The sequence below is a fragment of the Micromonas commoda genome, chromosome 14 (genome assembly GCF_000090985.2).
Source record: "Micromonas commoda chromosome 14, complete sequence".
In the NCBI taxonomy this organism is placed as follows: Eukaryota; Viridiplantae; Chlorophyta; class Mamiellophyceae; order Mamiellales; family Mamiellaceae; genus Micromonas; species Micromonas commoda.
Window position 1 is genome coordinate 401,857 of NC_013051.1, and position 21,024 is coordinate 422,880.

Below are 21,024 nucleotides of genomic sequence, written 5' to 3' on the forward strand. Positions count from 1 at the left end.
TCCGCGATGGAGGGCATCCCATGTAAGTATGAAGGTCTTTTGGCAACTTTGCCCCAATAACTGCCGTCAACGAGATATTGTGTGTCAGCGGTCGAGAAGGTCAGGGACCTCAGGCCGGAGCTGTGGATCTCTAACGTTATTATCCCACGACCTGCATAGTGTATCAGCTGCCAAATGCGTGTATTGGTGGCTGGTACACCAGCACCACCGATGGGCAACTTCTCCGCGAGCGCTCCTTCGACGACGAGCGAGTCGTTGTGGAGCTCCCAGCAGCCAGGAGACCCAGCGGCCAGCCTCCACACCTTGGAAACGCACGCGAGCGCGAGTCTGTCGCGGATATCGGGTAAGCGCGCGACGATGAGCGAGGCGACGCTTACATCGACCTCGAGCCGGGGGCTTCGGGTTTGGGATCGATTCATGGTCATGGTCGCGTCGTCGAGTGTGGCACTACTGGTACTCGGGGCCGCCAAACCTAGAAAAAGATCTCAGATCTGAGGACGAAATTTGAACAAACCACGGCTAGCTGTCCCTTTCGCAGTCGCGCGCTCGACGCGCGCGGATATCGCTTCCCGCGACCCGCGCGCGCGCCGCGCCTCTCCCGGCGACCCACGCCATCATCAACACGCCGCCCTCGCCGGGCGCGCGAGCCGACGCCGCGCACGAACCTCTCAAAACTCTTCGCCGTTCAGGACAACCGCGCGAGCCTGGGTCAAGATGGCGGTGTTCATCCGGAGCTCCGTCTCGTCCATGAAGTCGTCGTGCGCCAGCTTCGCGCGCTCCGACTTCTCCGTCATCTGCGCCTCCAGCGCGAGCCGATTGGCCACCGCTTTCGCTCGTCGCTCCGCCGCCGCGGCTCGGTCCGCTGACTCCGCCGCCGCAATCTGATTCGCCGTCTCCCTCGCGAACCGCTCCCCTTCCTCCCGTCGCCGTTGGCGCTCCTCAGCCTTCATCGCGAGCTGCAGCTCAAGCATCTCCAGCTGCGCGGACGTCGCCTCGCGTCGCTTCGCCGCGGCGAGCGCGTCCTTCTGCGCCTGCGCGGCGTCCTTCTCGCGCTGGATCCGGAGGTTCCGGTCGCGTTCCTCGCGTTCCTTAATCTCCCTCGCCGCGGTGGCCGCCTCGCCAGCCTTGCCCGCGCGCGCAGCGATCTTGGCGTGGAACTCCTCGAGCGCGGCGGCGCGTTGGCGCTCCTGGGCTTCGAGGAGGGCGTCGTATTCCGCCTGCTTCCGCGCATCCTCCTCCGCCTCGGCCCGGAGCGCCCTGGCCTTGATCGCGTCCTGCTCACGGTTAAAAGCCATTGTCACCGCGGCGTCCTTCTTGAGCTTCTCAACCTTGGCCGCCTTCTCGAGCCGCTCCTGCTCGAGCTGCCGCGTGATCTCGACGAGCGCCGCCTCCTCTTCCGCGCGTTTCGCCGCCTCCGCCTCGAGCCTCCGACTCTCCACCGCGGCCATGATTGCGGATTGCTCGGCGCGAACCGCCTCGTTGGCGCTTCGTTGACGCTCCCGCTTCGCCTCCTCCTCCCGCTTGAACCGCTCCACGTCCGCGGCGACCGTGGCGGCCATCGCGGCTTTCTCCTCCTTGGCGCGTTGCTTCTTGCGCTCGATGAGGGACATCTGCTGGTCGAGCTCGCGTCGTTGCGCGACGACGGCTCGCCGCTCCTGCGCTTTGATCTCCGCCTGCTGCCTCGCGTACACTTCCATCTCGAAGCGCGACATGATCGCCCAGTCCCTGTTGGACTGCTCGCCAACCTTGCGAGTGACGCCGCCCTCGGAGGGCAGGCCGGTGAGGGAGGCGGCGTACTTGGGAGGCGGCGCGCGCGCTCGGGTCGAGGCGGCGCGGGACGACCGCGCGGTTGAGTTGACCGTGACGGATTGGGAGCCTCGCGAGGACCGCGGCGCGGGCAGCGCGGGTTTGTCGCCGGTGACGAACATGTTCGCGTCGTGGGTGTCCAGCACCATGGTACGGGTCTTCGCGGCGGACTTGGACGACATCTTCACCTGTGACGGATGGGTTCGGGGGGTGAAACGGATTAGGCATTTCCAAATTTAGTTTTTCGTCTACCCCGGCTGGGGGGCGGACGAAGACTGGGAGACGACGCGCGGGTCGGGGCGCGCGCGGACCTTGTTCGCGAGGGTCCCCTTGAGAGTCTCCGCGTCCAGCTTGGCCTGGAGCCGCGCGCGCCTCGCCTCGTCCATCGGAGGCATCGTATCGCGCGTGTGAGCGCGCGTTCGTTGTGGCTCTCCGCCAAACGGTCTACTCTCGTCGACTGTTTTGGCATTTCCCAGGTGATCGGCGCTTGGCGCGTTGCAGCATGCAACGCGCGTTTCGAAGACTCTCGGAAAATTGCGGCACCCACTGGACCGGGGCGCGCCATGGGTAAGAGCCGACGAAGGAGCAAGAAGGGAGACGATGAGCCGATGACGGTCGCCGCGCCGTCCGGCGGCGGCGACGACGGCGGATGGCTCACCGGTTCGGCGATAACGGCGATGGCGGAGGACACCGAGGGCGCGGACGCGAACGCAAATGCGGCGGCGCCGACGCAACACAGGGCGCTCACCGCGGGTCTCGCCAAGCTGAAGAAACGGACCGTGCTGAGGGGCGTGACCAAGCGCAAGAACAAGGCCATCGCGCGGGGCATCGCGCACGCGGACAGGAAGGAGGTCAAGGCGAAGAAGAAGGTCGCCAGGCGGGGACTCAGGCTCGAAGGCAAACAGCTGTACTGACGACGCGTGCCGGACGCGTGAAATATTCGCACGAAAGAAGCCTTGTTTGTAGACTAACCACGCCGCCCTCGCTACGTTCAGAGCACGGCGCCGAAGGACCGCGTCCACTCCTCGTACCGCCTCGCGTGCGCATCCGTCTGCGTCGGCCGCGTCGCGGCGAGCGCGCCGGCGACGTCGTCCCTCGTGATCTCCCCGACGCTCACCTCCGCCCCGTCGTCATCCGTCGATGCCACCGACGGCTCGTCAGAGTCTTCGGTTGTCATCAACCGATCCATCAACCTGCGCAGCGGCCGCATCGCGCTCTCCTTGCACAGCAGCATGACGTCCGCGCCGCTGTACCCGTCCGTCCCGGCCGCGAGGTCGCGGAGGCTCACGTCCGCGGCCACGGCGTGCGGCGCGAGGTACCGCTCCATCATCCGCGCCCTCGCCGCCTCCGACGGCAAACCCACCAGGATCCGCTTCTCCAGCCTTCGCAACATGGCCGGGTCCAACTCCCACGGTAAGTTGGTCGCGGCGAGGAGGAACACCAGCTCGCCCTCGTCCCTGTTCAGGCCGTCGAGTTGCACGAGAAGCTCGGTCTTGAGCCGCCGGGAGCTCTCGTGGTCGCCGCCGCCCGAGTGAACGCCTCCCCCGTCGCGCGAACTCATGACGGCGTCGAGCTCGTCCATGAATATCGTGCTCGGCGCGTGGTGCCTGGCGAGCTCGAACAGCACGCGCACCAGCTTCTCGCTGTCGCCCCGCCACTTGCTCACGACGCTCGACGCGCTTATGTTGAAGAAGGTGGTGCCGCACTCGGTGGCGACGGCCTTGGCGAGCATCGTCTTGCCCGTGCCCGGGGGTCCGTACAGGAGGATGCCGCGCCACGGCCGGAGCAAGCCGTGGAAAAACTGGGGAAACTTCACCGGCATGACCACCGCCTCTCTCAGCAGACGTTTGGCCTCGTCCAGGCCGCTCACGTCCCGGAAGCGCACGTCGGGGTTCGACGTGTATATGTCCCGCGAGATCGTCCGCGCGAGGTCGCGAAGCTCGACGCTGCCGGAGAAGGACGGCGGCGGCTTGAGCACCCTCTGCCGTTCCTCCCACGCCTCCCCGTCGCTCTCATCGTTCGCGTCGTTCGCATCGTCCTCGTCCCCGTTCTCGTCCCCGTTCTCCCTCCGCCGCTGTCCGTGTCCACCCGCGCCGCCGTTCATGAACCCCCGGTAGCCGCCGGGCGCCAGTCGCGACTCGCTGTGCTCGCGGCCCAGGTGCTCGGTGCCCGCCGGCGGAGGCTCACCCCTTCGCACCGCATCTACCTTTTTAACGTAGTCCATCGCGTCGGACAGCGTCGTTCCCCCCACCGGTTTCGCGACGCCGTCGGTCGCGTACCGGCGGAGCAGCGGGTGCCCGGGTGGTAGGTCGAAGTCGGGTGGGAGGACGTCCCCGGTGGCGGCGGATGCGGATGATGATGACGCGTCACCGCCGTCGACGGCGCGATGACGGCTCTCATCCGACGTCGATGCGTAGTGAGTGACGCGGGATGCTTCGCGCTCCGCGGCGATGCGCGCGGCCCTTCGCTCGGCGCCCGCCTTGGCGCCCGCCTTACCTCTCGCCGCGGCGAGCGCGGCGGCGGAGGTCCCGGGCTTCGTGTCGTCGCACCCGCGCGTCATCTTGGGCCTGAACCCGAAGCGCTCCTCGTGAACCGTCTCCCACTCGGCGATGACGCCGGGCAGCGACGCGTTGTCGGCGGCGTCGAAGGTGGTGGACGAGACGCCGCCCTCGCGCTCCAGCGCGCGGGCGCTGTCCGGCATGTTATTCTCGAGGAGGAACCGCCGCGCGAGGACGAGGACGGAGCGTTTGCGGTCCTCCGCTCGCCGCGCCGTCTCCTCGCGAGCCTGGCGGGATGCGAAATTGGGCACCGCGGTTCAGTTCGGGGGTCGAGGGGAGCGGCGCGCGCGGTCGGGCGGGGCGCGAGGTTGCGACGGGGCACGGGACTGACGCGCACCTTGCTCTTGTCCTTGACGGACTGGAGCGACATCGCGATATCGAGCGACGGTGGCGGGGGACGAGTGCGGACGCCCGCCTCGACCGGTCCCAGGCGAGACAACTCGACGCAGCCGCGACTGCGTCTCGACTCCTGTCGCTGCGATTGAACGCCCCGTTTTGGCAACGGAACGATCGATGGAATTTGACCGAGCGACGCCGACGCCGCTCCGTCACAACCTCCCGAGCGAGACGCGCTTTCCGAGGGACGGTCGCGCGCGATGGCGGAGGAGGACCCGGCCCCGCCCGCGGACGGCGACGCCGCCCCAACGCCGCCGCCCCCGCGCCCGCCCCTCACCCCCGAGATCCTCGCCGCCTTTTACGAAAATCTCGACGCCAATCCCGACCCCGACGTCGCCGCCGACGCGCTCGCCGAAGCTCTCGAGCTGCGCGATCGGACCACCGACGCGCGCGTCGGGTCGCGCGTGGACTTCATCTTCAACGCGCTCGACTTCGCCAGGGACGCGGGGCTCACCCCGGCGCAGACCGTGGCGGTGCACGAGGTGGGCCAGGCGATGCTGGACGCGTGCGCCGTCGAACCCGGGCCGAGCTTCGTCTTCGCGGACGCCGAGTCGCTGTTCCAGTCCACCATCCTCCCAAAGGTGGCCGCGGAGCCCGACAGGGAGGGCGGCCAGTTCTCCGTCACCGACGTCAGGGCGGTGTCCGACTACTTCGCCAAGGGGTTCTTCCAGCACTTCTCCCTGTGGCGTTTCGTGTGGAGCGAGGAACAGGAGATGGATAAGCACGAGACGTTCAAGCGCGTGGAAGTGGCGTTTCCCGCGCGGCCTCTGCCGGACTTTCTCACGGAGCAGGCGAACGAGGAACGTCTCGCCAAGGAGGCGGAAGAGGCGGAGGCGGCGAGGGTCGCCGCGGAAGAGGCGGCGAAGGAAGCGGAGGAGGCGGAACGGCTTCGTCTCATCGAGGAGGAGGATGCAAAACGGAAAGCGGAGGAGGAGGAATACGCGAGGCGCAAGCCGGCGACGCTCGCGGACGCGGTGGAGCACGCGGTGAAGACGGCGCTGGCGCAGGAGCGCGCCGCGCTGGAGGCGGAGTACGCGGTGCGGGAGAAGCAGCTCCGGGAGAAGATTTCCGTGCTCGAGCAGCAGATGAAGGCGAAGTGAAAACTTTAGGAGCAATGTTCATCTAGTAAAAGTAGGAACGGACGTTAGCGTCGCGTCACGTAGTGTCGCGTGGCTTCGTTTCTCGGCGTTCGTCTCGTCGCGTGTACTCGTCATCAACGCAGAACGTCAAGCGCATCGGGCAACTTCTCGCCGGTGACCCAGACGGACGGGTTCGGATCTCGCGGCACGACCCACCCGGGGGGCTCCGGCGGACCTTCGTCTCGGATGAGCGCCTTCCACCCGCTCTCCTTCACGCTCTGCTTCGTCATGTTGTGCGCGGGGTGCTCGTACCGGGTGATCAGGTGCATCAGGTCCCTGTCGTTCTCGGGGAAGACGTAGTCGCGCGGCGTGTAGTCGCGGCGGACGTTGGCCCGGTCGGGAGCTCCGTCAAACGGAGCCTTGGTCTCGGACCTCGTCTCATCGGAAGACTTTGTCTCGAACTCGGACCGATAAGCCGCTAAGACGTCCCTGACGCGCCAGAACGTGCCGCGCGCGATCCTTCCCGCGCGCTCCTCCTTGCCCTCGTGCTCGTCTCGTTCCGCTGGTGTCATGGCCAGCAGCGCCGCGACGGCGTCGGCGAACTCGCCGATCTTCTTCTCGCGGACCGAACAAACTGTCCGAACCGAACCAAACAAACCGAACTGAACGGTCCGCGGCGGGACCGCGTCGCTCGCGTCGAAGCACAGGCCGTTGACGGCCACGGGGTTGGGCGTCGCCGACGCAAACTCGGACGCGAACCCTAAGACGTGGTACCCCTGAAGCGCCTCCCGAACGTCGTTGACCACGTCGCCGAGGTAATCGTCTATCGCGCCGCCGTCGTGATCCGCCGGAACGTCGGCGTGCGACGGGGGAGCGCACCGGCACACGATCCGCCTCGGGCCGTTCCCCGACTTGGCGACGTGCGCCAGCGCGGCGCCGATGAGGAGGAACGACGCGCGGAGTTTCACGTCGAGCTCCTCGTCGATGGGCTCGCCGTACACGCGACCCGGTCGGTGGTCGGCGTGGCCGGGAACGTACCCGGTGTTGACCTCGGTGTACAGTAAGTTGACGACGGCGTCGACCGCGAAGAACTTGCCGACGCACTCCTGGACCAGCGACGCGAGGGCGTCCGCGTCGGAGAGGTCGGCGTGCTTGACCGCGACGTTTCGTAACGGATCGACGCGGCGCGACATGGCGGGGTCCGATTGGGCCGTCTTGGACGACGCGGCGGGATCCGATTGGGCCGCCGCGGATGACGCGATGGCTCGGCGAATGGCGTCGTCGTTGAACGCGCGACGCGCGTGCAGGTCGTTGACGTCGTCGCGAACGTGCGCGAGGAGGACGACCCTGTGCCCGTCGCGGAGGAGCGCGGCGCAGACGGGGCGCGCGAAGTCGCAGTCCTCGTCGCACAGGACGAGGATGACGCCATTTCGCCGTTTCGTGGGCTCATCAGAGTCGCCTTCTTCTTTTTCGTCGTCGGGAAATCTCGCAAACTCGGCCGGGTTCGCAAACTCGGGCGACGGCGACGCCTGTGCGACGAAAAAGTCGCTCACCGGCTCGTGCGACAGGTCCGGGTCGACGTTGTACGGCGCAAAGTCGGTGATCCCGCACGATCGAAGCACGTCTCGATCGGAAAAGGCGCGTCCGGAGAGAAAGTTCGCCGGTGACACGACGATTCGAAACGCGGCGTCGGCGACGATAGCCGGGGTTCGACTCGCCCTCACCAGTCTGTCACCGCCGATGAAGCTCGTCGCGGCGGTCGCAACCGCGTGTCTCGGCCACAGCGTGTTGAACGCAACGCCTGCGTCCCTCCAACGCGCCTCGAGCGCGATGGACAGTAGGCTCATTCCCACCTTTGACGCTGTGTAACACGCGTGGGGTTCGAGCCACGCGTTGTCGGGGAGCGGCGCCGGCGCGATGGTGAGGACGTGCGCGTTGTGCGCCAGTCGCAGCCACGGCATGCACGCGGTGGTGACGTTGAACGCGCCCTTGACGTTGACGTTCATCATCTTGTCGTATCGGCGCCTGTCCGTCTCTGCGACGGTCTTTGGCCAGTGCGTGGACGCGTTGTTGATCACGACGTCGACGCGGCCCCACTTCTTGACGATCTGGTTCAACGCGAAGTCCACCTGCCCCGGGTCGGTGATGTCGCACCGGACGCCGATGACGCAGTCTTCATCTTTACGAACTTTGCGGCACCGCTCCCAAGCTTCGCCGATGGTCCCCGGGAGGGTCGAGTTGGGGGTCCAGGACGTGGCGAGCAGCGCGACGTTCGCGCCCCTCTGCGCCAGGCGAACGGCGATGGACTCGCCGATGCCCCGGCTGGCGCCCGTCACGACCACCACCTTGTCGTCGAGGGAGAAGGCGCATCCGCGGAGGAACTCGTCCCACTCCTCGCCGAGCTCGACGGACGGCCGTTCCCCGACGGACCGAGCGGCGACGCGGCAGCGCTCCAGCGCCGCGAACAAGGGCGTCTCGGTGCGTCCGAGGCACTCGAGGACGTCGAGCTTGACGGGCGGCGGCGCGTTCGGATCGTCGCGCTCGGAGTCGCGGTCGAGCTGCAGCTCGCGGATGAGCTCGGGGGTGATCTCGACGCCGTGCATGCCCTCGGCGTGCGTCCCTCGGTGTGCCCGCCGCGGAAGGAACGCGCGCGACGATGAAGAGGTCGACCCTTGGGGAGTTATGACGAGGTCCGACGAGGCTCGAGTCGCGGGAGGCGAAGGGTCGCGGACGTTTTCGTCGTCGTTGTTGCAAAGTAACGCGCGCCGAAACCAACCTCGCCCGCCCGCCCGCTCGCTCGCTCGCTCGCTCGCTTCGCTTCGCGTCGATTCGCCGCCGTCGACATGGTCAACGAACGGGACGGCACGATAATCGCCTACCTCGAGGAGAGGCTTCGGTCCCTGCAGCTGGAGAACGACGCGCTCAAGTCGGCGAAGGATGAGAACGAGACCCTCAAGGCTCGCCTCGCATCCACCGAAGAAAAAGACTCGCTCCGGGGACGTCGCGAGGAGCAGGAGATGATGGCGTACCAACGATGGGAGGCTGCGCTGTCGCCGGACCCGGTGCGCACACGCATCGCGGACACCGACCGCCTGATAAGGCGCATGATAAAGGAGAGAAGAACCGGTGGCGAGATCCTCGAAGCGGTCCACGACTTCTTCTTCGACAACGCCGGTTGTGATTAAAAACGTCGCCTCGTTCTCCGCCGTTCCCCTCTGTCTCTCGTCTCCCCTTCTCTACGTCTCCCCGTCTCTACGCCGCCAGCCTGCCGGTCCCGGACCCCGCGGTGCCCGCCAAATAGTCCATCATCTTCAACGCCGCCGCCTGCTTCTCCTCCACCGTCCTGGGCGGGAAACCCTTTCCGAACATCCGCTGGTACTCCGTCAACGGAAAGAACCGACACTCGACGACGCGACCGTCGTATTCCCTGCGATGGAACGCGTGCGCCGCGATCGTCGCCGTCTCCACCCTAGCAAACTCCACGAACAGGCAGTCGCGAACCGCGTCCAGCTCTTCGGCACCCTCGGCACCCTCGGCACCCCCGTCGACGACGTGCGTCGAGAGGACGTTGCCGAACCCGTCGCACTCGGCGAGGGTATCCTCCGTCGCCGCCGCTCGGTCCTCCCTCGAGCCCCCTCGAACAAGGACGTTCGAAAACGCCAAAACCCTCTGCGGGGGCTTCAGCAGCGGCTCCACCTCGGGCGGTACCTCGTACGTGTACCTCCGTTCCCCACGCGTTCTCGCAGCTTCGGCGCGCGGCGTCGCCAGCGCCGCCGCGATCGGCTTACCCCTCAGCTGGTACCCGCTCAATCCGGCAACCGCCTTCGCCGCAACCGACTCGCCCTCTGCGTACTCCATCCACGCGAAGCCGCGGCACAGACCCGCGCCGTCCGTCTCGCATCGAAACGCTGTGAGCGCGCCGAAGGACGAGACGATCTCGAGGAGGTCCAGCTTCGTCAGCGCCCTCGGTTCGACGCCGCCGACGAAAACCTTCGTCGGAGAATCCACGACTTCGTCCGACAACACCGCGGTGAAAACCCTTTGGAACACGTCGCGATACGAACCGTCGCGGACCAGCGGGTTATTGTCCGGGTCGTAGTCCTTGGGACGTCGAAAACGCGTGACGCCGCCGTTGACGCGAACGCCGTTGAGGGCGAGAATCGCGGGCACGTCCTCCAGCGCCGTCGTCTCCAAAAAGCCGAATCCCTTGTCGTTGAGGTAGAGGTGCTCGATGACCCTCGTCCCCGGCGCCCTGCGCTCGTCCACGCGCCCTCTTTTGTCCAGCGGGTAGTGCCACGGCACCGCCTCGGGGCTGAGCGTCCTGATGCGCGTCTCGAGCACCCGCGCGAACTCCTCCGCCTTAACTCCCGCGTTGACGTTGCCGATGTGCACGCGGCGCGCCGGTTTGGTATCGTCGCGCCACCTCACCTTATTGTGCAGGAGGAGCGCGTCGACCATCGCGGCGTTCATCCCCCTCTTGCCCTTGGCCTCTTCGCGAACGGCGTCCGCGGCGTCCCCGCCCGCGGTCCCCCTCAGGCCGAACCCCGCGCCCTCCGACCCGCCTCTGCCTCCGAAGAACGTCATGTGCGATCCATCCGCGGAGACGATGTATCCAGCCTTGCCGTCGTCGACGAGGGGTGGGTTGTTTGGGTCGGTCGGTGCTTGGTGCGAGTGCTTGGTGCCGGGAAGGTCCCCGACCTTGGCGTCGAGCGCGGTGACGGTGGCGAGGAGCTTCGCGCGGGTTTCTTCGCGGGTTTTGTCGTCGTTCGACGCGTCCTTCCTCCTCCGCCTCGCGTCGGCAGACGACGACGACGACGACGACGATGATGACGACGAGGAGGAGGACGACGACGATGACGAGGAGGAGGAGCGGCGCCTCCTGCGCCGGCGCTTCTTCTCGCGCGAGTCCGAGCGACCCCGGCGCCTCCGCCTGTCCTTGTCGCGTTCCCTGTCGCGTCCTCCGCCCTTGCGCCGCTCCTTGCTGCGGGATCTGGACGCACCCTCGATCTTCTTCGACCTCGTCCGCGCGCGACTCCGCGACGACTCCTTGTCCCGCCCGTCGCGATCGTCGCCGTCGCGGCCTCGACTCCGGCTCCGGCGCCTCCTCCGGTCCCTGTCGTCCCCCCGCGCATCGCCCATGAAGAAACCCGAACCCCGACCGCGGCGCGCGCCCTCGGCCGCGCTTCGCAGTGGAAGCTCGGGAACGAGGAATTGGCAGGCTCGGTCGGCCGCCGTGGAGACCTGGGCTCGACTCCCAGTGGCGATCAATTCGTGAACCCTCCGTGAACCCTCGGGCGCGCACACTCCGTCCGCGCGCCGCGGTTCGGGACGCACGCACGCACCTTCGCCTCGCGGAGTAGGTCCACGCGCCGCCGCACGCGCACACCGCGGCGATCGGATCCGTCGACCGCGCCGGGTGAGACGCAAGCGGGGAGGAACTGCGGATCACCACCACCGGGGCGAAGAAGATGGCGGGTCCCGCGGGATGCTACCAGAAGGCGGTGGAGGAGGACGACGTGACCGCGCTAAAGTTCGGCGACCTCGACCGGGGGGACAAGTTCAACGGATGCCTCTCCATGGACGAGGTCCGGATCATCCAGGAGTCGAAGATCAACGACGACGAGAACGACGGCGTGGAGACGTCGACGACGCAGACGCGCACGTTCCAGAAAACCCTCGAGTACACCCGACGATTCAGCACGGTGAGGACCCCGGAGCAGACGCAGATGCTCCGCGAGCTGTACGACGAACAGACCACCGCCGCCACGAACATGCACGAGTTCGAGCGCGCGGCGTTCAGCAACCTCCAGCCGCAGGATGCGCACGAGGCGCTCACGCTGATCCCCTCGTTGGGGGCTAAGAACGAGGCTGGGGAGGATCGGTTCACCGAAGGCCAAATCTCGTCTATAGTGGAACAGAGCGCAAACATCCGCAAGTTCGACTAATGCCGTGTAATCGAAGAGTAAATCGTGTAGCGCACCGCGCTGTGGTGTCATTGTCACGCGGCAGAAGGGACGCGCGGGCGCCCCCTCTCGCCCATCATCCTAATCCTAGCAAAAAAAACAATCTCCCCAAACCCGAGTACCCCTCCCCAAACCCGGTCGGATCCGAGGACTTCTCGTCGCGATCGAGGCTCCCGATGAATCATCACAGGCTCCTGCCCTCCTCCACGCGCATCTCGATCTCCTCCAAGTCCAGCTCGTCCTCGTTCAGGTGCAGGTACGGATTATCCACCACCGGCCTGAACATGTACCCGGTGGTGAGGTAAAATGCGAGCGTCGCCGCCTCGGCCGCGAAATCGGCGAGCCACGTGAGGTTATACGCCGCCGTGGACTTCAACAGGAACACTATGATCCTGGTGAAGTAGATGTACGCGACCACCATGACGTAGAACTGCCTGAAGAGGATGAGCTTGTTCATGTTGCGAACCTTCTTGCCGTCAGTCATGGCAGCCTCTCGCAGGTGCTTGATGCTCCACACGATTGGGAAGAGGATCGCGCAGCAGCAGACGATGTCGAGGAGGTGGAAGAGGTCGCGCCACTCCAGCCAGCCCGCGAGCGCGGGGCCGTCGGCGTCGACGATGTCCGCCGCGATGTTGGCGAACACCTGCAGAGGGATCACGAGCATCAGCATCTGCTTCTCGCGCTCGTTGAGGAACGGCTTGAGGAAGCTCCAGCCGGTCCCGATGAGGACGACGATGGTGAAGAACATCAGGCCCTTCGCCGCGGAGAAGATGTAGAACGCGACGTTCCATCCGTCGGGGTCGCCGTGCACGCGGATCACGTGGTACATGAACGACTTGCTCAGCACGCTCAGCGACTTGACGCACACGAGCAGGAGCATGAGCCAGTGGATCCTCTTGACGCTGCCGGGCTGCGTCTGCTTGGCGTTGAAGAGCACCCACGCCCACACCACCGCCGCCGCGGCGAAGGTGAAGAAGGCGAACATGTACATCGTGGGCAAGGGTTTCTCCCCCGCGCTCAGGTAGTCCTTGTCGCCGTTCGGCAAGGTGTTGTACAGATCCACGGTGATCGTGAACGAAACGGCAGAGTTGGGCACGCACTTGGTGTAGTAGAGAGAGTACTCGCCAGCCTTACCCTCGGCGATGGTGTAGGAGAACTTGTACTCGTCGCCGTCCTTGGAGAGATGCGACTGCATGTCCTCGAAGGTGAAGAGCACGAGGGTGTGATCGAGGTCGTCGAGGAGGCACCCGCCCTTGGCGATGTCGTTCTCCAGCGCGGTGTCAGCCTTGGACGCGGTGATGAAGAATCCGTAGCGGGTCTTGTCGACCGGGTCAGCGCCCTCGACGGTGAACAGGTGCACCGGGTGCTTGATGCTGATCTCGATGGAGCCTGCGCGTCGGTTGGGGGGGGGCGGGCGAACGCGTAAGAGGGCGGTCGGTCTAGCGGGCTGCGTCGGATCTCGGTGATCGCGGGAGGGAATTACGCGGCGGTGGGGGGAATTTCCCAGGCGGTATCTTTTCCGCGGCACCCACCTCCTTGCTCGAAGCCGAAGTCCATGGCGATGGGGATGAGATCTCGGCCATCGCGTTCGACGGGTTCGACCTGGATGCGCGCGGATGCGGTCCCGGCCAACGCCAGGAGCGCGACCAGCGTCGCCAGGATCCGGGAGCGCGTCATCGTGATCGTGCGCTGCTCGTTCTGCCCGCGGCCCTCGTAGGATCGAGATCATCATCGGCTGGGGAGAGACCCGTTTGCCCGCACAGCTGTGTTTGCTGCCAAAGCGACGGACGCGCGACGATGGCGGACCTAGCGTCGGCGAAGAAGACCCTCGATGGGCTGGTGAAGGCGTACGCGGCGGGCGATGCCACCAAGACCGCGTCCCTCCTAGGAACCCTCAAGGTGCGCGTCTAGGCTCTCCGCGAACCGGGGGCGGCCCCGTCTCAGATCTGACCCTTCAAAAGGGCGATCGTCCACTTTTCGACCCGGGCCCATGCGCCGTCCGAGATCTGACCTCCGTTCCCTTCCGTCTCCCCGTAGGTGGCGATCACCGCGTTCCCCGCGCTCCCGCCGCTCTTCGAGCAGACCCCGACGGCCGTGGAGGAGCTCATGCTCGCGCGCGACGTGCTGGAGCACGCCACGCTCTTCGCGGTGTCGCAGCAAGACGACGCTGCCGCCGAGCGCAACTTTAACCAGCTCAGGCCGTACTACTCCGACTGCGCGGGGATGATTCCCCCGTCCCCGAGGCAGGCGCTCCTCACGGGCCTCAACCTACTCCGCCTGCTGGTCCAGAACCGCATCGCGGAGTTTCACACCGAGCTGGAGCTCATCCCGAACGAGGCGCACGACGATCGGCACGTCGCGTTTTGCCTCGACCTGGAGTCGTCCCTCATGGAGGGGGCGTATAACAAGATCTTCGCCGCGAGCGGATCCATCCCGACGCCCGACTACGCGCACTTCATGACCATGCTCAACGCCACGGTCCGGGACGAGATCGCGGCGTGCGTGGAGCGCGGGTACACGCGCCTGGGCGTGAAGGACGCGGCGCGGCTTCTCGACGTGGACGCGGGCGGGATGGACGCGCTCGCGGCGGAGCGGGGGTGGGCTCGGAGTACGGACGGCGGGGCGTTCGTGTTCCGGGAGGAGGCGGCGCCGCCGAGCGCGAAGGACATTCCGAGCATGCGGCTGATCAACCAGACGCTGCTGTACGCGAAGGAGCTGGAGAGGATCGTTTAGGAGAATGCTCAACACTCGTCGGGCGAGATTAAAAAGGTATGATGTGTCGTGGCCGTTTTCGTAACAAGAGCGGGGGCGTCGTTCGTCGTCTCGGAAATCTCGTCGCTCGCGCCGGTAGTCTCGTCGTCGTCGTCGTCTCACCGCGTCGCGCCGCCGTCGCCCTCCGCCGACATCGCCATGACCCGCTTCGTCAGCTCAAAGGCCAGGAGGTTGATTTCCCGCATTTCCCTGTTTCGCCGCTCCTGCGCGGCGAGCCTCTCGCGAAGCATTCGCAACTCTTCGGCGTCCCCAACGTCCGCGGCGCTCGTCACGACGCGACGTTCCCCTTTGTCCCCATCGGTCGCGAGCTCGGGTTTTGCGAGGATGAGAGGCGCGGGGGCGCGGCGGGTCGAGACTCGACGAGCGGGAATTTCTTCGAAGCCCGCCTCGTTCGCCTTCCTCTTCAAACCCGTGCAGTCGTCGGCGGCCACCTTGGCCACGACGAAGCCCTCAGGAACCAAAAAGCCCGTCGAGCCATCGGCGGCCACCTTGGCCACGACGAAGCCCTCGGGAACCGCGGCTTTGTCGAGGCCGGCGTCGATCGCGGCTTGGCACGAGGTCAGGTGCCTCTTGACCCCCCTGACGCCCTTGTACGCTTTGTCGCAGAACGGGCACGACATCGGTCCGAAGCGGACCGTGCAATCGAGAGAGGATACGTCTACGGCGACGTAACCCGCGGGGAGCTTGGGCTCCGGGTCGGGCTCCGGTTCGGGCTCCGGGTCGGGCACCGGGTCGGGCTCCGGGTCGGGCTCCAGTTCGGGCTCCAGTTCGGGCTCCAGTTCGGGCTCCAGTTCGGGCTCCAGTTCGGGCTCCAGTTCGGGCTCCAGTTCGGGCTCCAGTTCGGGCTCCGGGTCGGGCTCCGGTTTGGGCTCCGGTGAGACGACGTACTCGGAAGGAACCTGCTGCGTCGCGATGCCGTGATCTACGGCCACCTCGTTGTAGGCGGCCACGGCTTCGGGCACCGTGTCGAAGCCACCGAGGCCTTTGCGGTGGCCTTTTGCGACTTTTATCGACGCCCCGTATCGCCCAGTTTGCTTATAAAAGCGAATGTACTTGAGGCCGGGGACGGTAGCAGATTGCGAATTGGCGGAGCGGTACTTGAGGCTGGGAATGGCAACAGACTTGTGGAGGCAGTCGTCACTGCAGTACCAGCTTCCCGTGGGCACCTCGCTCAAACCGACGCAAGCGCGGACGTGCCCACCTTTGTTGCACATGTCGCAGAGGATGAAGTCGTCGCCTTCGGGGAACTCGGACTCGCCGCAGTAGAGGCACTCTGCGTCCTCATCGTGCTCGGGCTCCTCCTCGTCCTCGGGATCTTCCTCATCCTCGGGCTCCTCCTTCGAATATGAGCGCGCGCCGCCGAAAGTCGGGCTGAGCCTCTTGGGCGCAACGGCTTTCCGGCGCGGGCGGGTGTTGGACGCTCCCGCGGATGCGCCCTTCGGAGTGCCTCGCGCTTCGTCGTCGCAGGGGATGAAGTCGTCGTCTTCGGAGTTCTCGGCACGGCGTTTGTGAGATCCATTCGGAGAGGCCGCGCGCTTTCCACCTCGGGAAGGCTGGACGGCACCGGCGAGGCTGCGGATGTTGAGCGCCGCCATCGCCGCCTTGTTCCGCGCGATGTTAGCATCGCGCTGGAGCTCGTACGGGTTCTTTTCCTCGGCGGGATTGGCGTTGGCGTTGGCGTTGGCCTTGGCCTTGGCTTCGGCCTTGACCTTGGCGTTGGCGGTTCGCATCTCGGCGACGACGTCTGTGAGGTCTCGACGTTCGGCTCAGCTCGGGAGGAGGAGTAGCTCGCGGACGTACTCGTCGACGCACGCGAGAGCGTTTGGGGACAGCTTCATGAGATCTTCGGGAGGTTCGTCGGCGTGTTCCCGCCGCATGATGCCGTGAACGATGCTCTGCTGCGACGCGTCGAGGAAGCCGAGCATGGCGACGATGCCGGCAACCTCCGACTTTGTGAACGCGGGTTTAGGGGCGTCCGCGTCGTCGTGGGCGGAGTCGTCGTTGGGGGAGTCTTCCGCGGCTCGGGGCGTGGTATCGCGGACGGGTGGCGTCGACGTCCCCTCGCGCGGTCCGCGCGCGACGGCGGCGGGCGTATCGACGGCCGCGGCGGCGGCGAAGACCTGGCCTCGGGCGGGGGCCTCAAGCGCATCGTGGCTGTCCCGTCGCGTCGTGGTTGTCCCGAGGACGAAAGTTTCATTGAGCGCGGCGAAGGCTGCGCATCGTCGTCGGCGTTCTTCCTCCGATACCGAGCGGCTGCGCGAGTCGTCGAAGCTGTCGTCGACGATCGGGACCTCGACGAGGGGCGTGGGTTCGTCGGGGGCGGCCATCTTGTGGTCCGGGGGCGGAAGATCTGGGATTTCACAACAAAAAAGGTCCAAAAACCTCGGACGGGAAGACGAACAGACGCACTGCCTTACAAGTACGCTGTGTTCGCCCGGAAAAGGGCGCTTTCGTCACGCTCTTCGGGATTCTCGCAGTTCGCCCCGCGCGCCGGCCGGGTGCGAGGCATGCCCCCGAAACGAAAGAGGCGCGGGTCCGCTGGTGGAGATGCCGTGGTTCTGCCCCGGACACCGGGCCTGCGATCCGACCTCGAATGCACCGTCTGCGGGTGAGCCCGCGTCCTCCGCGTGTCGCCCCATGTTTACGCCGAGAATCGCGCTGACGCCCCCTAAACCTTGACAGGAAACCCGCGACGATGAGCTGCGGTGGATGCGCCGGGTTCTACTACTGCGATCGGGCTCATCAAGAGATGCACTGGTCGTATTTTGATCACCACGAGAGCTGCGAGAGGACGAAGAAACAGGTGGCGAGGACGCAGGAGCTGAGGGAAGACATCTTCTCAGCCTTCGACTGGGGCAGGCTCTCCACCGAGATGATTGACGAGAACGTTCACACCAGGTGCACGCTGCTGGAAAAACTCGGCGTTCACAATGCGAATGAATATCGCAGAGAGTGCCCGTGTCACGCAAAGACACCGTTCGGAAAGCTCCCGCCGGTAGCTGATACTCGATGTCCGCCCGGTGAGGATCCCGTCACGAGCTGGTCCCGTGGCCTGGACGAGGCTAACTGGCAGGCATACAAGCTTGAAAACTGGCTTGAAAAACGCGTGCCTAATAGTATAGATGCTCGCGTTCGAGAGTTACGAAAGCCTCTGCCTGAAAACTGGGATGTTATGATGAGTTGCAGGCTAAAAGCATTGGTCGAACATCAAGACGGGCCGTTTAAGATTCCCGAGTTTGCCCCGAAGTATCCCACTCCGATCACGCTGCACACCGCGGCTACCATAGATTACGCAGTGCGGCAGCTCGCGGATTTCCGTTGGCGTCCGCCCGATGCCGGCCCCGAAAGGGGTGTCTGCGTCGACGTATTGGGCGCGGAGAAGGAGGTTGATCAGCTTGAACAAACGATCATCGCGCTACATTGGCTGCACTATATTGACCGGCCTGTTGCCCACGGTAAAGGAGATTTCGTTGATCCTCCATTCCACCTGAACCTCATCGGGCCGGAGGTCCCATTCGACGCGTACAAATCATCGACGCGTACATATGGTGTCACCGCGCACATGTACAGAGGGTTGTATCACGAGGTCAAGGGGACCATCTGGAGTCACGCGTATGCAAGAAAAAACTTCCTACACTCTCCACATCGCTTGGTCTTTATGCCCAACGCCGGCATAGCCGCGTTTACGTCCTGGGAGCCCACCCTGAAGATGCTCGTGAACGAGTTTGGTCCGGTAGTCATCATCACCGATTACACGGAGGAGGCGGCGAACATGGGGCTGAAGGAGTTGAAGAAGATGGTTTTGCGAGAGAAGGCTGCGGCGAGATGGAATTTTTTGGAGGTGCAGGTGAACCCGTACAGGCAGCCGGTGAGCTGCAAGGGCGCCGATAACGCGATGCCGTCGTATGCGAACGGGTTCATCTTCGGAATGATTCCCTCGGACTTTACGTACGGAGACGGGGACGAGAAGTGCGACGAGGTACAAGTAGTCGACTTAAGTAGCGCTTAGGATTGCGAAATAGTGAGAGGTGCCCACGAGTGCCAACTCAGCAAACAACACACCAAGATGATCACTTCGCATCGCCCGCCCGAGATGGCCGCGGTCGCGACGCCGCACGTGGGGGCGACCCAGCTTCGCGCGCGTCTCCACCGCGGCTGCGTCCAACGCGTACCACGCGCGTCGACCCGGACGCGTCGCCCGTCGCGTCTCATCGCCCGCGCCTCCGAAGGCGTTCCCGGGGACGACGCGGAGGAGGAGGAGGAGGAGGAGGTGGGCATCGACGACCTCGTAGAGATGGAGATCGGAGGCGTGAGCGTGTCACCGCGCGGCTTCGTCGCGTTGCTCGTCCCCAAGGGCTCCGCCGGGTCCATCCCGCGCGCGCCCAACCCCGTCGAGGAGCTCCGGCGCGCGGAACCGCGGGTGCCGCTGGGATCGCTGAGGACCGCCCAGACGCTCCCGCTGCTCATCTCGAAGAGGCCCGAGGACCGCGAGGGCGCGGCGAGCGAGTGGGCGCAGGCCATGCTGCAGCTGACGCAGGACCCGCCCATCGACATGGGCATCCAGCTCCCTTACGGTGCGCTGGACGAGCTGACGGGCGCCGAGGGGTCCATCCTCGGCGCCGTCTTCCTCGGAGAGGCGCGATGGGACGACACCGGGACGAGATACGTTTTCGAGTCCACGCTGCTCGCGGGGAAGGATCTCGATCAGAGCACGTACGACCTACGCGGCGGCGAGGACGAGGCGTGGCGGGCGCTCGCGCTGGCGCTGAGGTACGCGCCGTACGGGTGCAGGATATTCGCCACGAAAAAGGCGCTCGCGACGGTGGACGCGAGGGCGTTCGGCGCGGCGGCGGATCACGAGTACGAGGAGCAATCGGCACCAACCGGGGGCGGGCTGTCGTTTGCGAACCTTCGAGACGCGTTCCCGATGCTGCAGACGACGAAGGAGGCGCGCGCGATCGCGGCGGAGGCGAGGAAGCGGTACCTCCTGGACCCTTTCATGGCGGCGAGCGGCGGCGGCGGCGCGAGCCAGGACGAGGACGACGGCCGGTCCGTGGACGACGACGAAGACGGCGGAACCTTCAGTAAATGACCAAATAACCAAACGGAATGACCAAACTCGACTCGTCACCGCCGCCGCTTCTGCCAGGAAACGAACGACTGCAGCGTCTTATCCGCGGGCTGCCTCGCCAGGTCACCGCGCACGAACACCTCGAACGAGTCGATGCCGAACTCGCCAACCCCGTACACCTTGCGCGTCGGTTCGGGCCCGACGTCGAACTCGCCGACGTCGCTCACAACCTTTGTTGAAACCTCCACAATGGACCGGAACCGCGCGGGGAAGAGGCCCAACGGACGAATGACCTCCAGGACGTCGTTCGGCGACGCCGCGAGCGCGTGCGTCGGGGTCGGGTACTTGGCGAAGAAGGCGGAGATCGTGTTGTGCTTCACGTCCCAGCTCGAGACCTGTTACAGCGGGAAGATGGAAAAGAATCAATCGGAGGACGGCGCGGGAATCGAATCAATCGGATGAGAATCAATCGAACCGAGGACGAACGCACCCTGGACATGAGCACGCACGCCACGAGCAGCTGCCACGCGTCGTGCGCGTAGTACTCCTGCAGCAGCTGCAGGTCGGACGGCGGCGGGGGCGCGCCGACGCGAGATTTCACCCATCGCTCCCAGTCTTCCACCGCGTCAATCGCGGGGACGCCGTCGCCCCATCGACTCACCGCCTCCTTCCTCCACCGAGCGCGCGTGGCCTCCTCACTGCGCGAGCCCTTCGGCATGTCTGCGACCGCGGACGTGCGCGCGAGCATCAGCGCGCGGGCGTCCTCGAGCCACTGCCTCGACGCCTCCAAAGCCGCATCCTCGGAGTCCCAAACGCTCGCGTCCCCCGCGGGGCCGGTCGCGATTCGGCCGGTGGTACGCTTGTTGCGGCGCTCGCCCGCGTCCTCGTCGTCGCGCAGGGCGTCCACCGCGGACCCGTCGTGCTCGGGTTTGACGTTCAGGAGCCGCCCGGACCTCCGCGAGGGCTCGGTGGGCTCGCGCTTGACACGTTTCCTCGAGGGCGCCGTGGTCGGTTTTTCCGTCGCGACGACCTTGGCGAGATCGAGCACGCCCAGGCGAGCCATGTACTCGCGATTGCGGGCGACGTGCGCGAGCCTCTGGCGCTCGTAGTCGGTGAGACCATCGTCGTCGGCGGCGACGGCCATGGCGCGTGGGTGAGTGTCGCGTCCGCCCCGGCGCCGGTTCAAAATAGTCTAAGATCAGATCGCGCGAAAACGGAAGAGAGCGGAGAGGTTCCGACACCCACGTGTGGGGACGTGTGGGCACCCAAGATTGTCGGCCACGAAGCGGTCACGCTGCCCATGAGTATCCTTGGAAGATGCGAAAAGCCATCACAGTGCACAACCGAAAGACGCCAAGGAGACCGCCGGCTCCCCTCAC

The 21,024-nt window shown here is 65.8% G+C and overlaps 15 protein-coding genes across 15 annotated transcripts; 7 read left to right on the forward strand and 8 right to left on the reverse strand.

The window, feature by feature from the left end:
• Positions 1-668: 668 nt before the first annotated feature.
• On the reverse strand, positions 669-1,988 carry MICPUN_64071 (predicted protein; the record flags this gene model as incomplete). Its single annotated transcript, XM_002506123.1, has 1 exon — positions 669-1,988. The coding sequence occupies one exon, from the start codon at positions 1,986-1,988 to the stop codon at positions 669-671; it is 1,320 nt and encodes a 439-aa protein (XP_002506169.1).
• Positions 1,989-2,369: 381 nt separating this feature from the next.
• Positions 2,370-2,720, forward strand: MICPUN_64072 (predicted protein; the record flags this gene model as incomplete). The annotated part of the gene is made up of 1 exon (XM_002505915.1): positions 2,370-2,720. One exon carries the CDS (start codon positions 2,370-2,372, stop codon positions 2,718-2,720), a length of 351 nt encoding a protein of 116 aa, XP_002505961.1.
• Positions 2,721-2,797: 77 nt separating this feature from the next.
• On the reverse strand, positions 2,798-4,734 carry MICPUN_64073 (predicted protein; the record flags this gene model as incomplete). Its single annotated transcript, XM_002506124.1, has 2 exons — positions 2,798-4,582; positions 4,702-4,734. The coding sequence occupies 2 exons, from the start codon at positions 4,732-4,734 to the stop codon at positions 2,798-2,800; spliced, it is 1,818 nt and encodes a 605-aa protein (XP_002506170.1).
• A 226-nt stretch (positions 4,735-4,960) lies between these two features.
• Positions 4,961-5,860, forward strand: MICPUN_64074 (predicted protein; the record flags this gene model as incomplete). The annotated part of the gene is made up of 1 exon (XM_002505916.1): positions 4,961-5,860. One exon carries the CDS (start codon positions 4,961-4,963, stop codon positions 5,858-5,860), a length of 900 nt encoding a protein of 299 aa, XP_002505962.1.
• Positions 5,861-7,368: 1,508 nt separating this feature from the next.
• MICPUN_88011 (predicted protein) lies at positions 7,369-8,442 on the reverse strand (the record flags this gene model as incomplete). Its single annotated transcript, XM_002506125.1, has 1 exon — positions 7,369-8,442. A coding segment is annotated over one exon (1,074 nt), but the record flags the coding sequence as incomplete, so codon positions are not given.
• Positions 8,443-8,682: 240 nt separating this feature from the next.
• Positions 8,683-9,024, forward strand: MICPUN_64076 (predicted protein; the record flags this gene model as incomplete). Its single annotated transcript, XM_002505917.1, has 1 exon — positions 8,683-9,024. The coding sequence occupies one exon, from the start codon at positions 8,683-8,685 to the stop codon at positions 9,022-9,024; it is 342 nt and encodes a 113-aa protein (XP_002505963.1).
• Positions 9,025-9,091: 67 nt separating this feature from the next.
• On the reverse strand, positions 9,092-10,978 carry MICPUN_64077 (predicted protein; the record flags this gene model as incomplete). The annotated part of the gene is made up of 1 exon (XM_002506126.1): positions 9,092-10,978. One exon carries the CDS (start codon positions 10,976-10,978, stop codon positions 9,092-9,094), a length of 1,887 nt encoding a protein of 628 aa, XP_002506172.1.
• Positions 10,979-11,307: 329 nt separating this feature from the next.
• MICPUN_64078 (predicted protein) lies at positions 11,308-11,784 on the forward strand (the record flags this gene model as incomplete). Its single annotated transcript, XM_002505918.1, has 1 exon — positions 11,308-11,784. The coding sequence occupies one exon, from the start codon at positions 11,308-11,310 to the stop codon at positions 11,782-11,784; it is 477 nt and encodes a 158-aa protein (XP_002505964.1).
• A 28-nt stretch (positions 11,785-11,812) lies between these two features.
• Positions 11,813-13,491, reverse strand: MICPUN_92425 (predicted protein). Its single transcript, XM_002506127.1, has 2 exons — positions 13,335-13,491; positions 11,813-13,191 (listed from the first exon to the last, which is right to left on the reverse strand). Exons 1-2 carry the CDS (start codon positions 13,477-13,479, stop codon positions 11,987-11,989), a joined length of 1,350 nt encoding a protein of 449 aa, XP_002506173.1. The 5' UTR covers positions 13,480-13,491; the 3' UTR covers positions 11,813-11,986.
• Positions 13,492-13,581: 90 nt separating this feature from the next.
• Positions 13,582-14,586, forward strand: MICPUN_106499 (predicted protein). Its single transcript, XM_002505919.1, has 2 exons — positions 13,582-13,701; positions 13,840-14,586. The coding sequence occupies exons 1-2, from the start codon at positions 13,600-13,602 to the stop codon at positions 14,533-14,535; spliced, it is 798 nt and encodes a 265-aa protein (XP_002505965.1). The 5' UTR covers positions 13,582-13,599; the 3' UTR covers positions 14,536-14,586.
• Positions 14,587-14,672: 86 nt separating this feature from the next.
• On the reverse strand, positions 14,673-16,169 carry MICPUN_64081 (predicted protein; the record flags this gene model as incomplete). Its single annotated transcript, XM_002506128.1, has 1 exon — positions 14,673-16,169. The coding sequence occupies one exon, from the start codon at positions 16,167-16,169 to the stop codon at positions 14,673-14,675; it is 1,497 nt and encodes a 498-aa protein (XP_002506174.1).
• Positions 16,170-16,340: 171 nt separating this feature from the next.
• Positions 16,341-16,901, reverse strand: MICPUN_64082 (predicted protein; the record flags this gene model as incomplete). Its single annotated transcript, XM_002506129.1, has 1 exon — positions 16,341-16,901. One exon carries the CDS (start codon positions 16,899-16,901, stop codon positions 16,341-16,343), a length of 561 nt encoding a protein of 186 aa, XP_002506175.1.
• Positions 16,902-17,081: 180 nt separating this feature from the next.
• On the forward strand, positions 17,082-18,583 carry MICPUN_64083 (predicted protein; the record flags this gene model as incomplete). Its single annotated transcript, XM_002505920.1, has 2 exons — positions 17,082-17,182; positions 17,257-18,583. The coding sequence occupies 2 exons, from the start codon at positions 17,082-17,084 to the stop codon at positions 18,581-18,583; spliced, it is 1,428 nt and encodes a 475-aa protein (XP_002505966.1).
• Positions 18,584-18,667: 84 nt separating this feature from the next.
• Positions 18,668-19,666, forward strand: MICPUN_64084 (predicted protein; the record flags this gene model as incomplete). Its single annotated transcript, XM_002505921.1, has 1 exon — positions 18,668-19,666. The coding sequence occupies one exon, from the start codon at positions 18,668-18,670 to the stop codon at positions 19,664-19,666; it is 999 nt and encodes a 332-aa protein (XP_002505967.1).
• A 78-nt stretch (positions 19,667-19,744) lies between these two features.
• On the reverse strand, positions 19,745-20,789 carry MICPUN_64085 (predicted protein; the record flags this gene model as incomplete). The annotated part of the gene is made up of 3 exons (XM_002506130.1): positions 19,745-19,759; positions 19,816-20,040; positions 20,136-20,789. The coding sequence occupies 3 exons, from the start codon at positions 20,787-20,789 to the stop codon at positions 19,745-19,747; spliced, it is 894 nt and encodes a 297-aa protein (XP_002506176.1).
• Between the last annotated feature and the right edge of the window lie 235 nt (positions 20,790-21,024).